Below are 17,842 nucleotides of genomic sequence, written 5' to 3'. Positions count from 1 at the left end.
GATAGGGATATTTTAAGATTTATTTTTCTATTTCTCCATTAAAAATATATTTGTAGACATAGAAATAAGAACAAATTTTCAACCTTAGTGAAAGAAAAACCAAAGTCATTCTTTAGTTCCTCACCTGAGCAATTTATTCCACTTGCAATCAATCACTCAGTGTGGGTTCACAGCATGCAGCCAAGTAATCAACAGTCAACAGGCCCTTCCATTGACACTTTCTGATTTTTATGGTCTTTGACCCCAGCGTGACATAATCCAGTCAACATTCTTGTCTTGTCAACAATTTGTACGAAATGGTTAAGGCAAAAGTCAGAAATAGCAAAAAAGCATCTTCTCTAAAGGGGCTCTTTGAATTGAGAGTTGATTGAGTTACTGTTTTATCTCAGCTAATGTGAAACAGTAGTTGTTCATTTCCTGTTTGTCATCAGTACAAATCAGTGGACTGTGTAGAGGATATCATTGAATCAGTGAAGATACTCCAGGTAAAGGATCTTGTCTGGAGTTAGAAGTACTCTTAACTGGTGTGGTATTTCACTGGGGTTTACAGAGATATAATTATTTCACTGGGTTTTACAGAGATAAAATTAAGCTTTTCTTATTCGTCTGTGTGTTTGTCTGTCTGTCAGCCTGCCTGTCTGTCTGTCTGTTTGTCTGTCTGTCTGTCATGTTTCTACTGACATATCTGCCAATAAAACATTCTACCAATAAAGTGTGATGGAAAACCATCTTTTTCTTCTTAGAAAAATCACCTTTGAAATGTAACCTGATAGCAACAAGACATGTCATGTCGTTGAAATCAAAATTAACACAGTTTTCAATTATCCTTCTAAGAAATTTTCCCCTCCCAACCTGACATATCTTGGCTAATATCTTGGAAAACAAAATCTGGATGTCATGAAAATTTAAGGTTAAACATAATGATTCCTGGTAATCCTTGCAGGAAACCTTCAAACCTCTGACAGGCAGATTTTTCATTCTTCACCTGGCACTAAAACCTTCTTACTATTTATGCACACCTAAATTGTTTCACATTAATCTGGTGGCAGAGTAAAAAAGATAAAAAAGGAAAAAAATGAGACAACAGTCTTAATACTGGAAAATGCTCAACTTCCAATGCCCATAAAGGACAATTAAAAAAGTGCTAAACAGTTTAATCTAAAAAAAAAACACTGAAAACACTCAGCTTTCTATGCCACAGAGAAATGCATAAAAACATTGTTCTTTTTTATAAAAAGGATCTCCATGAACATGAAAATTTGAAAAAGCTTTGGAAAACCCAAAATGTTATTTAAAACATTTAGTTGCGCTGGGGCAGAACTTGCTCAGAAGAGGAATAAAACTTTTCTCACCAAGTTAAACCCTAATGATGGCAGAGTTATCTTCTGTAAATCAATTTTGTTCCCAGAGGAGCAGCTGGGAAAGTTTTCTGCTTAAATCATTGAACACTGACAGCATTCAGAACCAAAGTTGATTCGTGGACTTACAGATCTATGTATCAAATACGGCAGACCCAGTTAAAAGTTTGCTGCGTAATATCTACGGGGAATGATCAGAGGCTATTAGGGGATTATGTGGCAAGCTTTCAAGTGAGTCATCCATATTTGATCTGCAGATCTGTTAGTCCATGAATCAACTTTGGTTGTTAATGCTGTCGATGTTCTGAATACATCCATAGACAGGCTTTATGTTTAGCATAAACCTCTCAACTTCATCCTCCCTACCTATAACAACAACATGGGACAACAGCTCTCCAATCATCACCCTGGTAACCAGTGTTTTTATCCTCTCTATCTAGAACAACAACATGGGACAACAGCTCTCCAATCATCACCCTGGAAACCAGTGTTTTTATCCTCTCTATCTAGAACAACACATGGGACAACAGCTCTCCAATCATCACCCTGGTAACCAGTGTTTTTATCCTCTCTACCTAGAACAACACATGGGACAACAGCTCTCCAATCATTAACCTGGTAACCAGTGTTTTTATTCTTCTGCAATCACCTTGTTTGGGTGACAGTTTGTATTGGAAAAGCACTCCAAATTTCTCACCTAGCCAAAGCACTTCAATGTCCATCTGGCAAATGTCGCTCCTAATCAGATGATTTACTTTTTCGAAAATTACTTATACACAGAGAAAAAATCTCTCACATTTGACCAGCCTGGCATGAAATGAATATATTTTGTTTGTTTTGGTGAGCAAAAATGTTATGTTACAAAAAGTGAAATAAGTAGACTTTATTTGGCACATTGCTTTTAATTTTCCTTTTCATTTTATTAATCCCTTTTTACTTAACATCTGTATTTTTTATCAATTACGTTTATGTTATTTTTTATTCATTCATCTAATCATTTTGATGAGCATAACAAATCAATATAAAATTAATAATATTATTTCAATGAAATTTGGCCTCAATCAACCCAATAAGTGCATGGTTTCTAAGTTTCACAAATAAAGAAAACATCTGCCAAAATTCCTATTTCAGAGGTAGAGTGATGGCTCACAAAACACCTGGAATCTTTAGCCAAGACTGAGTATGTGTAGATTTTCTTGTAAATGAAGACAAAATTTGACCCAAAGGTTGCCTTCCAGTGTTGGCCAAGAAAAAAACTAACCTAGATGCATCAACTCAGGACAAGCAGGATTTAATTTGTTTAATAAATAGTTTGTAGATGGCTTGGCTTAAGGTCACTAAACTGGAACGGAGAGTTTGCAAAAAGAAGAAATCCAAAAGTTACAGAAATTTTTTCCACCTTCTAAGCCAAATATACCTTGACTGGTGACTGACCTGCAAGTCTCTCTATTTTAGGTTGATGAACTTTTATGACAAGGCAAAGAATATGATCTCAAAACAGAAAGAGAACTCAAAAAAATTATTGCCCAATTGCTGGAGATTTTTTTTATCTGATGCATACACAGTCCACATGTTGTTCTCCTTTGATGGTACTGAACTCTTCTTGAAGACTGTGTGGGCAAAGTACAGAAAAAAAGTTGGCCCAAACACAGATCATTTTGTACATTAACATCAGAAGATTTTAGTCTATTTAGCACTTAGTTGGAAGGAAATGTTTCTTGGAGTTTACTGACCTACGCAGTGGACTGCGCAATGGCAACATTTCCTGAGGAAAATGATACAAAAATCCTCCTATAACATATTTATTTTACCCCTTAACACAACAAGTAAGTGATTCAACACAGTGTGTGCTAAATACCCTGAGTGTTGAGTAAACAAGAACGGTAATATCTGAAGGGAAAATGAAAACTGTGAACTACTCAAGGTGTAGAGGTCAGCATGTTCTGAGAGGTAAAAAAAAGAGAAATGAAAACTTTGCACACTGTGCAGTGCCAAGGAGGAGTGCATCACACCACTCTCCTCTCCATTATCTTGCTGACTAACATTAAAACTAGGCCCTATTTACACTGGTCGGCGTCCTTTCTGAGTCCTTTCTTGCGACATTAAACTGGGATCGCTGTGGTCGAAGTAAGGAGGCACGGAATCGCTTTGGTTGCAGAATGAATACTCAATGATCAGCCAGTTGTCGGCATGTAAAGTAGTATTTTGTTCTCTCAGATGAAGCCTTGCTATGGGCCACCATCCAGTGTAAAGGGGGGCTTTATTGATTGTTTCTATTTACAATAAGCTCAACAATAACCATCAAGGATCCATTTCACAAAACATGTACATCAATTTGAGCAAAGAATGCTATTAAGTTTTTTCCACAAAGTTTCATTTGAGAGAGAATTTGTAAGGCCCCTTATCCCATTTCATTCAGTCTTTTAACAAGCTGATTTAGACCGCCTTGAGGAACATTTTTATCCTCAGTGGTAACAACAGACCATTTAGATGAGCTAACTCCTTTTTCTTGTAGGTCAGTTCCCTGTAAAATGCTCTTAGATCAAAGTTACAAGGTACTGGCTATTACCACAGTCAGCTTCACCATATTTAGTCAGCTAAGTTAAGGCTTAAAACACATCAAACTTTTTGTGCAATGCCACCCAAGACTCATGGGCCTCATATACAAATAAAAAATGTCTTCGATTAAAAAGCAGAACAGTTGAACCAGAAAACAGCCTCTTCTATCTATAAAACAGTCACCTTCCAGCACATAATGTCCATTCTAAATTGCTTCTTTACTCTTGCCATGCTCAGCAGCACCCTCTAAAGCTGCTGGAGTCACATGTAAAAACGAAAAAAAAAAAATACACTAATGAAAATCCACAACATGCACATGATGCCAGGTAATAAAGATTTTAGTGAAATATGATTAACAAGTTCTGCAAAATGTCTTTTGTGAACTAAAACATTGAAGCTGATATAAAAATAATATCTTTATTGCTGACCCCCAACGGGGTTGAGAACATAATCTCTGTAAACAGATTTTTCAAAAAAGACTTACTTGCAGAATAAAAGGTCATTAGTTTGTGCCCCATAGGGCCATGACATAAGAGAACTTATCACAACTTATCACATAAAAAAGTGACAAAAATCCAAACAGAAAATAACGTGTTCAGAATCAGAAAGTCAACCTTAAAACACTGCTCTATACAACTTTATGTCAAAACTCACACTACTGTCACCTCTGACCCCAGCCAAACCAGTGACACACTACTTAAATAAAATAATCTGCTAGTTATATATAGTTATATAACAAAAAAAAGACATGACTTATGATTCAGATTAGTACCTACTTTATCTAAAGTAGACTACAACTGATTTGTCTCAAATTTAGGTGACTAAATTTCTAGTCTAAAAGTTAAGCCCAAGTTTTTAGATGAAACCCTTTTAAGACACCAACCCCAGGCAAGACTTCCATCAGCCCATAGAGAGAGAGTTCCTCACCCTATGCTGCCACTCTAGCAGTTCTGGTGAGAAAACTTTCTATAAATAACCCCTCCTACAGAGTCTCCTGGCTCATCTAATTGTGCCTGATTGAATCTGAGATTGTGCCAGCAGAAGTGAGGAGGAGAAGAACAACCAAGGAGTAGACAGATAATTGGCAACCAATAGGGAGGCAATGAATGTGATGGATTTTTTCAGCATTTTTGCTTCTACGCTTTCTTGCATGGCTACGGTTTCTTCCTATCAACACAAGATATAACACAACCAAATACTTTCACAGAGTACAAAAACTATTATAATTTGAAGGTCATGAATGGGATGTTGGTAAACCAATTTTAAAACTTGCCATCTCTCTGAACAACAATTATAAGATAAGCAAACGTTATTATACATAATAAGAGGCCATTTTGCCTTGGTCATTGTGTCTACAGTCACGACAGGTCAGTATCACAAGAGGTCCACTGATGATGACCTTGGTGTTTATTGAAAGGTAAATGATGGATGATGATGGAGTATCATTTCTCAGAAATATCAGATCATTTTATGATCTAAGATTGTTTGTGCCAATAAGATTTGGAAAATTGTTGTGTGACAACTTCAAGAAAATTACCTACAGCTGTGGAAATGCTCCTGCAACACGTTTAGCACCAACAACAGTGACAATCAAATAATAATAATTCCTCCAACAAACCACTTTTATACATGGGAATGAGATGGGGCTCTCAATTAAGGACCCAGAATTTAACTGAGGGTGAACAAGGAAAAAAACTGCCTTGCTAGTACTTCACTCAGAAAACATACAAAAGTATACTCCAGCAATTTTCTTATGTATGTTAGGGACGGAGATGGAAAAATGGGTTGGTTTTGTACTGTTTTGTTGTTTATTGGCAGAGCAAAAGGAGAAACCTCTGACAATCTGGGAATACACATATACCCCCCCTCCCCCCAACTGGGTTCTGTCTATTGCCATTCAACAGCAAATGACCACTACGTCTGTGTACAACACCAATAAAAGTACACTTATAAAGACAATCCATCAGAATCAGACAATTTCAATATGATATCAGGAGGTCATCCATCACTCAAGTTGTCTCTTAAATGATGTGTCCAAGGACACGATGACCTGTGGGTGAACCGCCATCAAAATGACGCTATTATTTCCAGGAGTATGATTTCCATGTTCAGCAAGTACCTGAGGAACACATACTGGTAATGCATGGTACCAACCTGTTGTCTTGGCTGTAATTGATAAACCATAATCAAAACATTGGTATTTCTCAATAATTAATTATATTTTCTCATACGTCACAGGACAAGAGAATCTGGCTAACAACATCCTACATTTCTCCTCGTTACTCTGGCATAGTCATGAAGAGCAACTGCCAGATGAACTGATTACATTATTCACAATAGTTCATTTATCATCTTATCACCTATATTGAAAATATAACTTTCTACTAGTCTAAGAGTAAAACAAACGAGAAATTTGAGAGATATCAGTTATTCATGAACAGTAGTACTGATAATAGCATATTAGTTGCTTAGCAACAAACTTTTCCTCTAATTAAAAACAATACTGTAGGTGGCAACGTAACTCTCCCTGCATCCATAATCAAAGAAAGGCCCCATCTGAGGTTAATCAACTTTGAATGCTTGGATAGGTTATGGTATTAATTTGTATAGCAAATGATAAAACACTATTTGCATAATGTACAAATTCACAACACAGTTACATCCATGTCTGCAGTTTAGAAGCTGGTATAATACACAGCTTTCAGGCTTCTGACATGATATATTGGGGTGTTCCTTTTTTCTTTGATTACACCCCTGACATTATTAAATTTTTAATGTTGATGTTTTTCGTTCTCACATTCTTTACATCTCATAATCTATATCTGTCTACCTGTTTCTCTGCCTGTCTATTAGGTGTAATATGACAAAAGAGAGGTAGAACAGTCAAAAAGACTGTTCCACAATACATATAACAACAGAATCAAGTGTTGTACTGTGCAAGGTAATACATTTCCCAAGATCAACAGAGCAATTATGTTCTCAGAACATGATGTTCTCAGAACAATGACATGATATGAAAAAATATGGCATTCTGTTACATATTCTGTTACATATTCAATCAAAAGGTGCACAGGGCTGTACTGGTTGTGCTGCAGCAGCACACCTGATTGCTTCTCAGATCTTCTCTAACACCATCATTCTCAGCACAACCTCTATAATCTGGCTGTACATGTACAGTATCATTTTCCCAAATGCAGATAATGCTGAAAATATATTCACACTACCATATTCATAAATGTTACAATTCTGTCAATCTTTCCCTGAAAATATCACAGCACCAAAGCCAATGTGAAGAGAAAGCAAGCATATAGAAAACTTGGGTCCTACCTGAATAGCAAGAAGCCGAGGGCAGTGACGGCCGTTCTCCTGACATCATCATTGACATCACTGACCTGGAAAAACAACAACAACAACAACATTGTAACATCCAGCCTCTGTGTCCATTAATGTCCATTAATAAAACACCACATTCCTTTTCTATGCTGTAGCTTTGAGCAATTGCCACAAAGGCTATAGATAAAATAATCCATGTAGGAAAATGTGTATGCCCACAAAAACTGGGACACTTCAGTGAAACACTGAGAATACAAAAGGGAAAGAGAATTACCACAATGCCGAAATTATCAAATGTGTGTGCTTGGCTGATAAATACACCAGTTGGTGGATATGTCTTTAAATGACATCATTGTTAAACGATAACTGTGAATCAAATAAGATTACATGGAGAGAAAACCTTTTCATAGCTTCAGTAAGCAATACCTACAATAAACATTGTTACACTACTGTTGTTTTATCATGCAGTCACTGTATCAGTATTGTCACACTATTGTTATGGAGATACTACTGTTATCAATACAACTATATGGAGAAAAAATATTTTCTTTTAATTTCCACAAGTCATAATTTTTTTAAACATTTAAGCATTGTAGCACTAGGTCACTTTATCATAGTCTCACAATATAAACATTGTTACAACACTGTTACTATGGCTACACTACTCACAGCAACATGCAACAACTTCCTGATAGCCTTGTTGTTTCCTGTTCCGCAGTACGCCATGGCAACCGTGTACATTCCTGACCAGCGTAGGATGGGGTCTTTGTCACGTGACAGGCTCTCAATCAGGGTATCGGCCTCCTCCAGCCTACCAAACATGGTCAGTGCAATGCCCACAGCCAAACCACGGAGAATTTTCTCGTGCTGAGTCTCTTGGGCATACTAAAATAAAATATTTAACATTTGTAAAAGATTTAAACATTCTCTGGTAATTATCAAATCTAAATTATTAAAAAAAAAATTATAACATTGGATGAATGTATTCAGCTATGTCAAAAATTTCTTTAAAGATATATCTAATCTGAACACCTAACATGACTTCAAAAAATTCAATTAAGCATTCATACTATAGAAAATATAAGGGATTATGAATTCAAGTCAACAACATCATGTATCAAGGTTATTATCAGTGATGATGTAGAAACTACTCACAGCCACCATATCTTCAATGGCAGTGGCAGACTTGGTGCCCAACATTACCAGCCCCATAGCGAGACCTGCCGCCTCTCCCGTCACTGCGTCATCCTGGTACAGGTTGAACTTGAGCTGTTCATAGATGTCTACAATATAGATGACATGAAAGGTTAATATTTGAATGCTCTCCAGTAACAGTATCATCTTGATATAAGATCAACTTGAGCTTTTCAGAGTTGTATAGAATATAGATGACATGAAAGGGTAGTATTGGAATACAAGACCTGCCGCTTCAGCAGTCACTGTGTCATCTTGATATAGGTTGACCTCAAGTTACTCACAGCCAGACCAATGTCCCAATAACAACAAGCACCACTGCTAAGCATGTTATCTCAGCAAGAAATGTTATCTTCGTCTAACCTGAACTTGAAAGTGCTCACAGATATCAATTTACTATATTATTATTCTTTTTTTTTTTTTTTAGATTCATCTTTTGACATTTTTCATCATCATCAAGCAAAGCAGCAGTACAATACAAATGAAAGGACTGATGATATTTCTAGACAATGCTTTATTACACATCACTCACCCTGTCTGGCAGTCCCCATAGCAGCCAGCCCCAATCCAAGACAAGCTCCATGACGGACCATCTGAAATAATACAACATCAATAGCTATCTCAAACTGATAACAACTCTTCATACCAGACTCCTTTAAATACATTGTAAACACCTCATAGAAATATATTAAATTCCATTTTACCATCAAAACATTGGTTATCACAATTATTCTGGAATTGGTGCTTGCCATCACAGACCAAGTGGACCTTCAAAGATGGTGATACCTCTGTAGTAATCTCTTAAGCGATTATTACAGAAAGTCAAGCCTTTTAGAAAAAATATTATGGACTAACTTTAGTAGGAATGGGAAAATCATGTTTACCCCAGGAAAATCCATTTTTTTTTTATCAAAATGAACAGTTTAAAGATTGGTGTGCATTCATCTGCTTAGGCACACTTATACATAACTTACTTAACCTGGTAAAATGGTTAAACCTAGACTAAAAATGTACATTTATGAAGTAATGAGTATGTTCCACTTACATCAGTGGAAGCATCCTTGAGCTGGTTGAGCAGGTACTCTGTGATCTCTCCGCCATGATTGGCATGGATAAGACCTGAATAATAGGAAACAAAACAAAGCATTATAAACACCATAAGTCAAGACTTACATAAAAAGACAATCCACTCTATCTGTCATAGCATGTTACAAAAATTACAAAAAGTTACACAGTTGTCACAAAAAATATTTCCAATTATTTATTTTATATAGATATATTTAGCCCTTACAGAAAGCAAAGTAATGCAGAATCTACACTTTCTTTGATTTTGTTTGCAAAAACAGACAAAAAAAACAGCTATAAATTTCAGTTGACTTTCAAAAATATTTGACACCATTTACCTAGAGCACAAAGCAAGCATCAATTCATGCAAAGACACATCGTCAAATAAAATCCACTCTTTCCAAGACCACTATTTCCATCTTGCATTAAAATAAAAGACAAAGAAAGGAGACACAGATTCCTGCTGTCAGCCAGAAAAATTCCTGATAACTTACCTAGAGCATACAGACCACCACCCTCACTGTAAGCTGACCCCGGACCAGTGTCCTTGGGCAGGTAGGTGGACATCAAGTTCAGAGCCTCCTTCTCATGACCCTTGTGGATGACACCGAGGCTGGCAGTGGCCGTGAACTTGGCCCAGTTTGTGGCCCTGGCCAGCCACTCCAGGTTGTCCCTAGAAGTAGGTCAGTGTCAAGGTCAGTGTATTTTGCACCCAAGAAAACTACACTTCACATCACAGTTAATTTTTTTTTTTTTTTCAGAAATAAAGCAATCCTCATGAAAGTTTCATTTTATGAATTTTTTGTCATATGTTAAAAATATAAGAACTTTTTAACATCATAGTATGATTATTTACTATTTAATGCCCTGTTTATTATTATTTTTTTTATATACAAATATCAACAGCTCTATGAACATATCAGAGCCAATTCAGTTAAAAATCAGATCTTAACAAGTATCATCATCATCCTCATCATCATCTTATTATTATCATCATTATTATCTATTACCTGAGGAACTGGTCACATGTAGTGCCGGCATGCATGAAGGCGTTGGCCATCACAGTGGCTGTGTGGCAGATAGAGTTGCGTACTGCCTCCTGGAAATAGATATAGGTCAAGGTCAAGGTCAAGGTGAAGGTCAAAGGTAAGGTGACAATACCACATTAAAAAAAATCAATTATTGTTCCCGCTATATTGTTTTCATGCACAACCTACACACAATCTAATCATATTAGATCCAAAAGATCCATCAAACAGTGAAGGTTACCTTGGTATTCTTCAGTATCAACATGTCTGTCTTGTTGTTCCTGATAAGAAACTGCAGGTTGAGAGCAATACTGAAGTCACCTCCCAGGATAGTATGGAGCTTGGTGAACTGCTCCTGGAGCTTACGGTCAGATTCACTCTGGAATAACAACAATATTACATCATTATTTTTTTTTTTTTTTAAACAACATTATACATTCACCAGCTTGCCACCTCTACTTGTGCTCTGACTTGATCTTTTACAAACTATTGCAAAGTATATCCTAATATTGTTTCTTTTTAAGATCAATTTGCAATTGCGAACAATTTTTTTCACAACTGTGAATAATATATCATACTAATAAAGGGGTAATATAAAAAACAAAATTAGAAGAAAAGAAAAGAAATCTACAACACAATTGCTTAAAGGCCACTTCTTTCCATAAAGTATTTAACTCAACTGCTCTGAAAAGAAACTTATAACTGACATTCAAATATTTCTCTGGAACACTCACCAAATCCTCCAGTTTGGGTGTGGCACTCTCAGCAGGTTTCCCACTGTCTGCATCAACTGTGCTGTCTTCTGTCTCCATAGTACTGTAAACAACATGATAATTACCTTTATGACATGAAGACAACATTTGTTTTACAGTTTCAGCTCTAAAATGCACAATTTTATTACCACAAACTTCATTTAACTATATTAATTTTAAATATATAATCTAAACTAATATAATTATTTCTATTTTAAGGGTTCTTGGTAAAATGGATGCCTCATGTGTCACATATTAGCTGAAAATTTTTGGTCATTCTTACTTTAATTTAGAGTCTTAATAAGTTTCATCTTGTCATTTTAAAAACAACTGACCTCTCTTTGGAGTCCTCTGGTTTGGTTGCCTTCCCGACTGGCGTTGTTGGGATAGGGATGGGCGCTGTGGACCTCAGTGCTGACTGCACTCGCTGTAAGAACTGCTGAGTGGCACTCTCGTATAGATCAAAGGCGATCTGGTACGCCATCAGGGTACTCTCCTGGAAAGGGAGGGAGGGAAACTCTCACTGACTAAAGTGACTTATTTTGGAATGTCTAGTATATTTACTGTGGGTCAATTATATGTAAAATGCTCTGAGGCCAATATTGCAAAAAATTACCTGCTTAGTCCTTCAAACGCATCAAAAATATTTGAAGGAACAAAAGAAGTCATAAAACATTTTCATAAGTAAAACAGTTTGAGGCCAATATTGCAGAAACTACCATGTGAAGTCATTGAAACAAATGAAAAAATATGTGAAGGAAATAAAAAGGAGTTGGAAAACTAAACCATTCACCTACCTCACTGTCCTTGACCAGTTTTTCCAGGATCTCTGCCACAGCTTGAGGTTCATCCAGGAAGATGTAACACTGAAATATACAGTACAGTGGTAAAAGTTCTTCATGGTAGACGTAATATAAAGTGAAGCTAAGGCAAGCTTTCATATATATAAATTATCTGGCTTACATTACAACAAACAAACAAACAAACAAAGACACACACACACACACACACACACACACACACATACACACAGGTCCATAATAAACCATGTGATAACAGAGCCAAATAATTACCTGGCAGACATTAATATAGTCAGGTGTGGCGAGTCCCATGTACATCTTGACCAGCACGCGGAGAATGGTGTTACGGAACTGACGGTTCTGAATCAAGGACATCGTCACCTTGTAGGCATACGTCATCATGTCTGACACACTATCCTGGAATTACATAAAATAATTCATTCAGTGATCAATCACTGAAACATGTTAAAAAGTTAACAAGTTTTATAATAAAGAGAGCAGTAGACCAAGGCAGTAAACCTGAATTATACTAAATTATCCTGGATCAAAGTAGACAAAAATTTAGCTCAAAAATCTTCAGGTCAACTCTTAGTTTAAATTACTTTTGCAAAGCAATTGACTGCAGCCATAACACCAGCCACAAACTTAAATGTGAAGGTCAGTAAAATAACTCTGATCAGATAACAGCCACTGATTCAGCTTTCTTAGTCCCTGATTTCTCACAGGGCCAGTAGACTAAAAGATTTTGGCAGGTCATTCCATTAAGGAATGTGACTGTCTGAGTGATGCTCACATTTTGTGTCATATTTGCACATTTTTTAATTCCTTCCCAACCATTTTCTCTGCTTCACACATTACTTTTAGGTAAATTTCAAAAGTGAAAAGAAAACATCAGTAACCAAAATGGCATCAAATAGTTATGCAAGTATTGCACAAAATGTTTGCCCCACTGGTGTGATGAGACTATGATTTTCTTTGTTGAAAACCCCTCCACATTTCTATAGACAGGTACTTACAGGTTGCAGAATGGCCTTCTCAAAGATGTCAATTCTCCTGGTCTCTAAGGCAATGCCTACAGCCTGAAATTGGCAAAGTATAGCACATTAATTTCTGAGTGTTCCACATCATGAACAACAATAATTTGTGTATTTAAAATCTGCAAGTTTTTATCACTATCATCAATAATCCACAGTACCAGAGAAAGAAATTTAACCATTATATTCAACTGTTTTTCATTTATTAACAGACAAATTACACATTTTAAAACTCATAATCTAATCAATTTACTACACTGAAAAGAATTTCTAGATGACAATAAATTAATCTGAAGATATGAGACATTAACCTGTTTGAACTGCTTGTCATCAAAACATCTTTGGAACATTCGGTTCACCACTGCCTCCAGACGGGAATCCATGGGTTTCTGGTCAACATCATCGCTCTCTGCATTGTGGACTCTCATTCTAGTGTAACTATCAATGCATTTTGCTGAAGAAATAGAAGGGAAATTGGACTGCATTTTCTAAAATGTCTACCTTATTGAATTTTATTGCTGAGAATGTCAAGCATCTGCGGGCACCTTGTCATTTTCATTGTCTCTGTTATCCTGATGTTAAATACTTATATGCCCAAGTCTTGCCAGTTTCTTTTCACACACAAATCCATAACCAGTATGATGCATATATTAAATATCTATTCATTTATCTATCCATTTAATTATCTATTTACCTTAGTATTTATTTTTTTTTTTTTAATCAATAAGCTTTACCTACCAATAATAGTCTCAACATACTCCGAAGTGTCGTTGACATCAAAGAGAGAGCCAGCGCCCAGGGCATAGGTGACGGACTCCTCAAAGGCCCCAAGATGGTAGTACACCTAAAATAGAAACATAATTATGAAATATTTTACATTTGAGGAGCATGTACATGACTGACTCTTCAAAGGCGCCAAGGTGATAGTACCCCTAAATAAAAATATATTCTTTACACTTTCTGTAAAAGATAAAGTAAAGGTTGCAGAGCTTTGTCTGAAATAGAAGAGATAATTGGTGAGAAAAATAAGAGACAACTATCTCCCCTGTTTTGAGAAAATCTTCATAAAGAGTGCTAATACTGGAAAAACCTCGGCAGCACCAAATACTCTCGGCTATGGGACACGATGAAAATACCTGACTGTCCATGGAAATATCTCATGTGAGTAATTTTGCAGTTTGTAACAAAAGCATATAGCAACTGATTTAACTTTTTTAACATCTACAGAACACGTAGGCAGGAAAACAAAACAAAAAAGTAAAAAACATAATTTAACCAAGATAATTGTTCCTATGTATAGTGTACGTTACCTTGGAAGCCACCAGAGCTGCCAGTTCTCTGTGCTTGAAGGTGGTATCTTCATACAGCATCTCACTGTAAGATAACAACACATGTATCAACACATACATATATGTAAACTTCATTTCATTTTAGCTATTCAATCATCCAAGTGAAAAAATTGCCCCTTAAAGCCAATATTTATATATTTATTCCAGAGTTTGGGAGCTGAAAACTTACACTTTATTTAATTAGCATTTTTTACTTTACAAAAAGCTGTTTCCTCAAACAAACACTTTGTTTGGAGTTACTTACACCCTTGAAACAGTAACTGTAACTTTGAGCACATAACGTGACAGAGGAAATACTTGCTGTTTTCAGTTTCACATACAGAATAAGAAACATTTATAGTTATTTAACTTACTGGTACTAGTATTTTTTTGTAAATCTTATGAGGGGATGTACCATGCGATTTCAAGAGTTTCAACTTAATTTGGCTGGCAGGCAAAAAGTTAGACAAGTCTGCCTAAGGCCCCATTCAGAATAGGGGACTAACTAGTCCAAGGGTCAAATATGGTGACCCACTACCAAGCTTGCCGTCTAATCCACTGACAGACACTGAAAAGATATCCTGTGGGGAAGTATTCAAGTGGGTTGGCCATATTTGACCCTCGGATTAGTTAGTCCCCTATTCTGAATGGGGCCAGAGATATTAGTGTTTCATGACCAACTTAAGATGGTCCAGCAGACAAAGCACAATAACAAACAAGCATATTCACTTACATCTTGTCAACTGCCTCAGAGATTTCTGCCCAGAATTCATCTACAACTGTGTTCAGTTTATTCAATGAGAAAACCTGCAAAGTAAATAATCCCAGGTTACATGCATAAAGCCATATCAATCTGAAATATCATACGAGAGTAAATACTTGATTAAGAGATAATTGTATCTAAAATAACCATTTCAGTCTTTGTTTACAGTGCTTTAACATAAAATTAATATTAAAATATACAGAAAAGGTAATGAGCAGTCACAAATGGTGTATGGTTCATTAATTAGCAAGGTATTAATTTATCTATCTTCATTTACACATTATATTATTATTCTTTTATTTAACTTTAATTTTCACTTTATTCATTCAATCATAAATGAGTGTGCTTGTGTGTGTCATCAGTGATTACAATCAAATAAATGTATAAAATAAGACATAATCATACATTCACTTACACTGTAACACACATGCTCAGTAGCACAAAATGTGATATGGGAGCTCTTGAATTTTTATCTTTGCTCTCATCTCCTCAACTTGCACACTTTTATAAAGCCAACCAGTAATTTTTTTTAAGAAAATACCTGACCAGACCAGAATTGAACCTCACAGACTTGCTTATCATGGAAGTGCTCTACCACTAAACTTTGGAGCAGAGGTCTACCCTGGCCAGTAACTCCAGCCCCCCCCCCCCCCCCCCCCCCCCCCCCCCCCCCCACTCTCTCAAAAGCCAAAGGATGGAGTCCACCACTCTGTACACCGCTGCCACCATTGTAATGCCTTTTTGGGGGGAATATGCCTGACTTGACTGAGGACCAATTCTGGGATGCTTGCTAACCATACGAGTGCTCTACCACTGAGCTATCAAGCCTGGTCTTTACTGGCCAGTCACTATAACACACACACATGAGCATACACACACACACACACATACACACACGAGCATACACACACACACACACATGAGCATACACACACACACATGATGATGAGCATACACACACACACACATGACCATACACACACATGAGATCGCTGCATGTTGTATCCACCTACCTTAACTTCAGGCTCTGGTTCCTCCAGCAGGGCAAGTATGCCAGCTAGAATTAACATTCAGTAGAGTATTATTTAAAATATTTTAAACAGAAGTACTATACATCCACATATGTTGTGTTTGAGCTCTAAATCTCAGCAATATTATAATTTCAAAACCATCTTCAATGATGTTGTTGCCAAGAAAAAAAATACACCATATATATTTCTGTTCAAAATAAAAACAAATGGATTAAAGTGAAAAATGTTGAACGTATTGTCATGGGTTTCATCACTGTATAAATACTAAAATTCAAGCATTTCACTCACATTATTAGAAATAAATCTAGAACCTGACAGTGACTCAGCACACAATGAACAGACGCACAATTCTACCGCTGTATTTAAAACCAAGTATTTTCTTAAATAGTAAAATATGCGTAAAACCACTATATATAAAAGATAGGGAATATTACCTGCTGACGTGATCTGCATTCTCATTATTTTTGATTCTCCAGAAACGTCGTAATCGCTGAATGTTTGATTCAAAACAAAAAGCCGGTGTCACCACATGAAGTAGTATGGCGGATTAACCTCGCTTTGACAGAACTTCCGGTATACCTATCTTATATCATTTCTTATAATTAAAATACTAAAAGTCTATTCATTTTATTTCTAAACAATATTTTCAAGTACATTATTAATTATCGTATAAACATGCATAACACCATTTACACCATATCGTTTAAAATGTTACAATACGAAAATTAATCAAAATACTCTCCAAGCAGTCATTCTAGTGAAAAATCCAAATACAAGCCTCGCTTTCGAACCTACACCAACAAGTGTTCTCTTGGCCATAGTTCTAATCACTTTTTCTGCTTGGTCCTTTCAGCTTAAAGACGACTTTATTGAACACAAATACTTTGGGTCGGTGAGCCCATTTTCTCACATAATCAAACTTTAACAACAGCTTGTACATCAAATATGATTTGAATATTTAAGGAGGGGGGTTATGAGTTTATAAAAGGTGCAATCTGTGTTTATAGGCCTATACAGCGTTATAGGCCCTATCTATATTAATCCACCTTTCTAGCTGATTTTGGGGGGGGGGGGGTCACATGAAATGAAAAGCAACATTAATAATTAACCTACAGTTAGGCATGAAGACCCCAACACGCGTTTGGAAACCACATAGGGACGTAGGCCCTATAGGCTATAGGCCTAATACAATATAATGTAATTAATAGGCTATATGAGTAAAATATCCAACAAGCAGGATTTGGGTAATGCACTTGATCACCTTGAGTTTTATAGAAGGAGGTCCATAGAAACTCGATCATCTCTCTTCTACGGCTGCCTGAACATATGTCGGTGCCGTTTTATGTTACTACGGCTCTTATAATATATATAGCCTATCTACTGATGTCGCCTTCCAGCATTGTCATGGCGGAGAAGAATGTTGCACCTGACACGTGTCCCTCAATTAATCTCTGAGGAACCACTTTCTGTATCTTCCTCCTCAGTGAAACAAGAAAAAATCAAGTTAGTTTTTTTCATCCCTGTACCCAACATGTTTTAACATGCTAAAACATTAATTTGCCCTTGTTTTCTGGTTTATTTGCCGGGAAAAAAAAAC

General features: G+C 36.3%; 1 protein-coding gene across 1 annotated transcript in view; it reads right to left on the bottom strand.

Moving 5' to 3' along the window:
- Positions 1-16,823, bottom strand: part of LOC106160953 (26S proteasome non-ATPase regulatory subunit 1) — a 142,805-nt gene extending 125,982 nt beyond the window's left edge. Inside the window, exons 1-19 of the mRNA XM_086997288.1 lie at positions 16,680-16,823; positions 16,228-16,271; positions 15,185-15,258; positions 14,434-14,497; positions 13,862-13,967; positions 13,435-13,577; positions 13,106-13,168; positions 12,363-12,506; positions 12,087-12,155; positions 11,625-11,785; positions 11,272-11,353; positions 10,779-10,916; positions 10,520-10,608; positions 10,004-10,182; positions 9,490-9,563; positions 8,977-9,037; positions 8,406-8,533; positions 7,920-8,135; positions 7,245-7,309 (exon numbers count right to left, since the gene is read on the bottom strand). Coding sequence (XP_086853414.1) covers positions 7,245-7,309; positions 7,920-8,135; positions 8,406-8,533; positions 8,977-9,037; positions 9,490-9,563; positions 10,004-10,182; positions 10,520-10,608; positions 10,779-10,916; positions 11,272-11,353; positions 11,625-11,785; positions 12,087-12,155; positions 12,363-12,506; positions 13,106-13,168; positions 13,435-13,577; positions 13,862-13,967; positions 14,434-14,497; positions 15,185-15,258; positions 16,228-16,271; positions 16,680-16,704 — 1,925 coding nt within the window. The 5' untranslated portion in view covers positions 16,705-16,823. The remainder of the gene's footprint in view (positions 1-7,244; positions 7,310-7,919; positions 8,136-8,405; positions 8,534-8,976; positions 9,038-9,489; positions 9,564-10,003; positions 10,183-10,519; positions 10,609-10,778; positions 10,917-11,271; positions 11,354-11,624; positions 11,786-12,086; positions 12,156-12,362; positions 12,507-13,105; positions 13,169-13,434; positions 13,578-13,861; positions 13,968-14,433; positions 14,498-15,184; positions 15,259-16,227; positions 16,272-16,679) is intronic.
- Between the last annotated feature and the right edge of the window lie 1,019 nt (positions 16,824-17,842).

Source organism: Lingula anatina, chromosome 10 (genome assembly GCF_051362555.1).
Source record: "Lingula anatina isolate TDL-2025a chromosome 10, LinAna3.0, whole genome shotgun sequence".
Taxonomy (NCBI): Eukaryota; Metazoa; Brachiopoda; class Lingulata; order Lingulida; family Lingulidae; genus Lingula; species Lingula anatina.
Note: the sequence above shows the minus strand (reverse complement) of the source record. Positions and strands in the feature narration are given on the sequence as shown.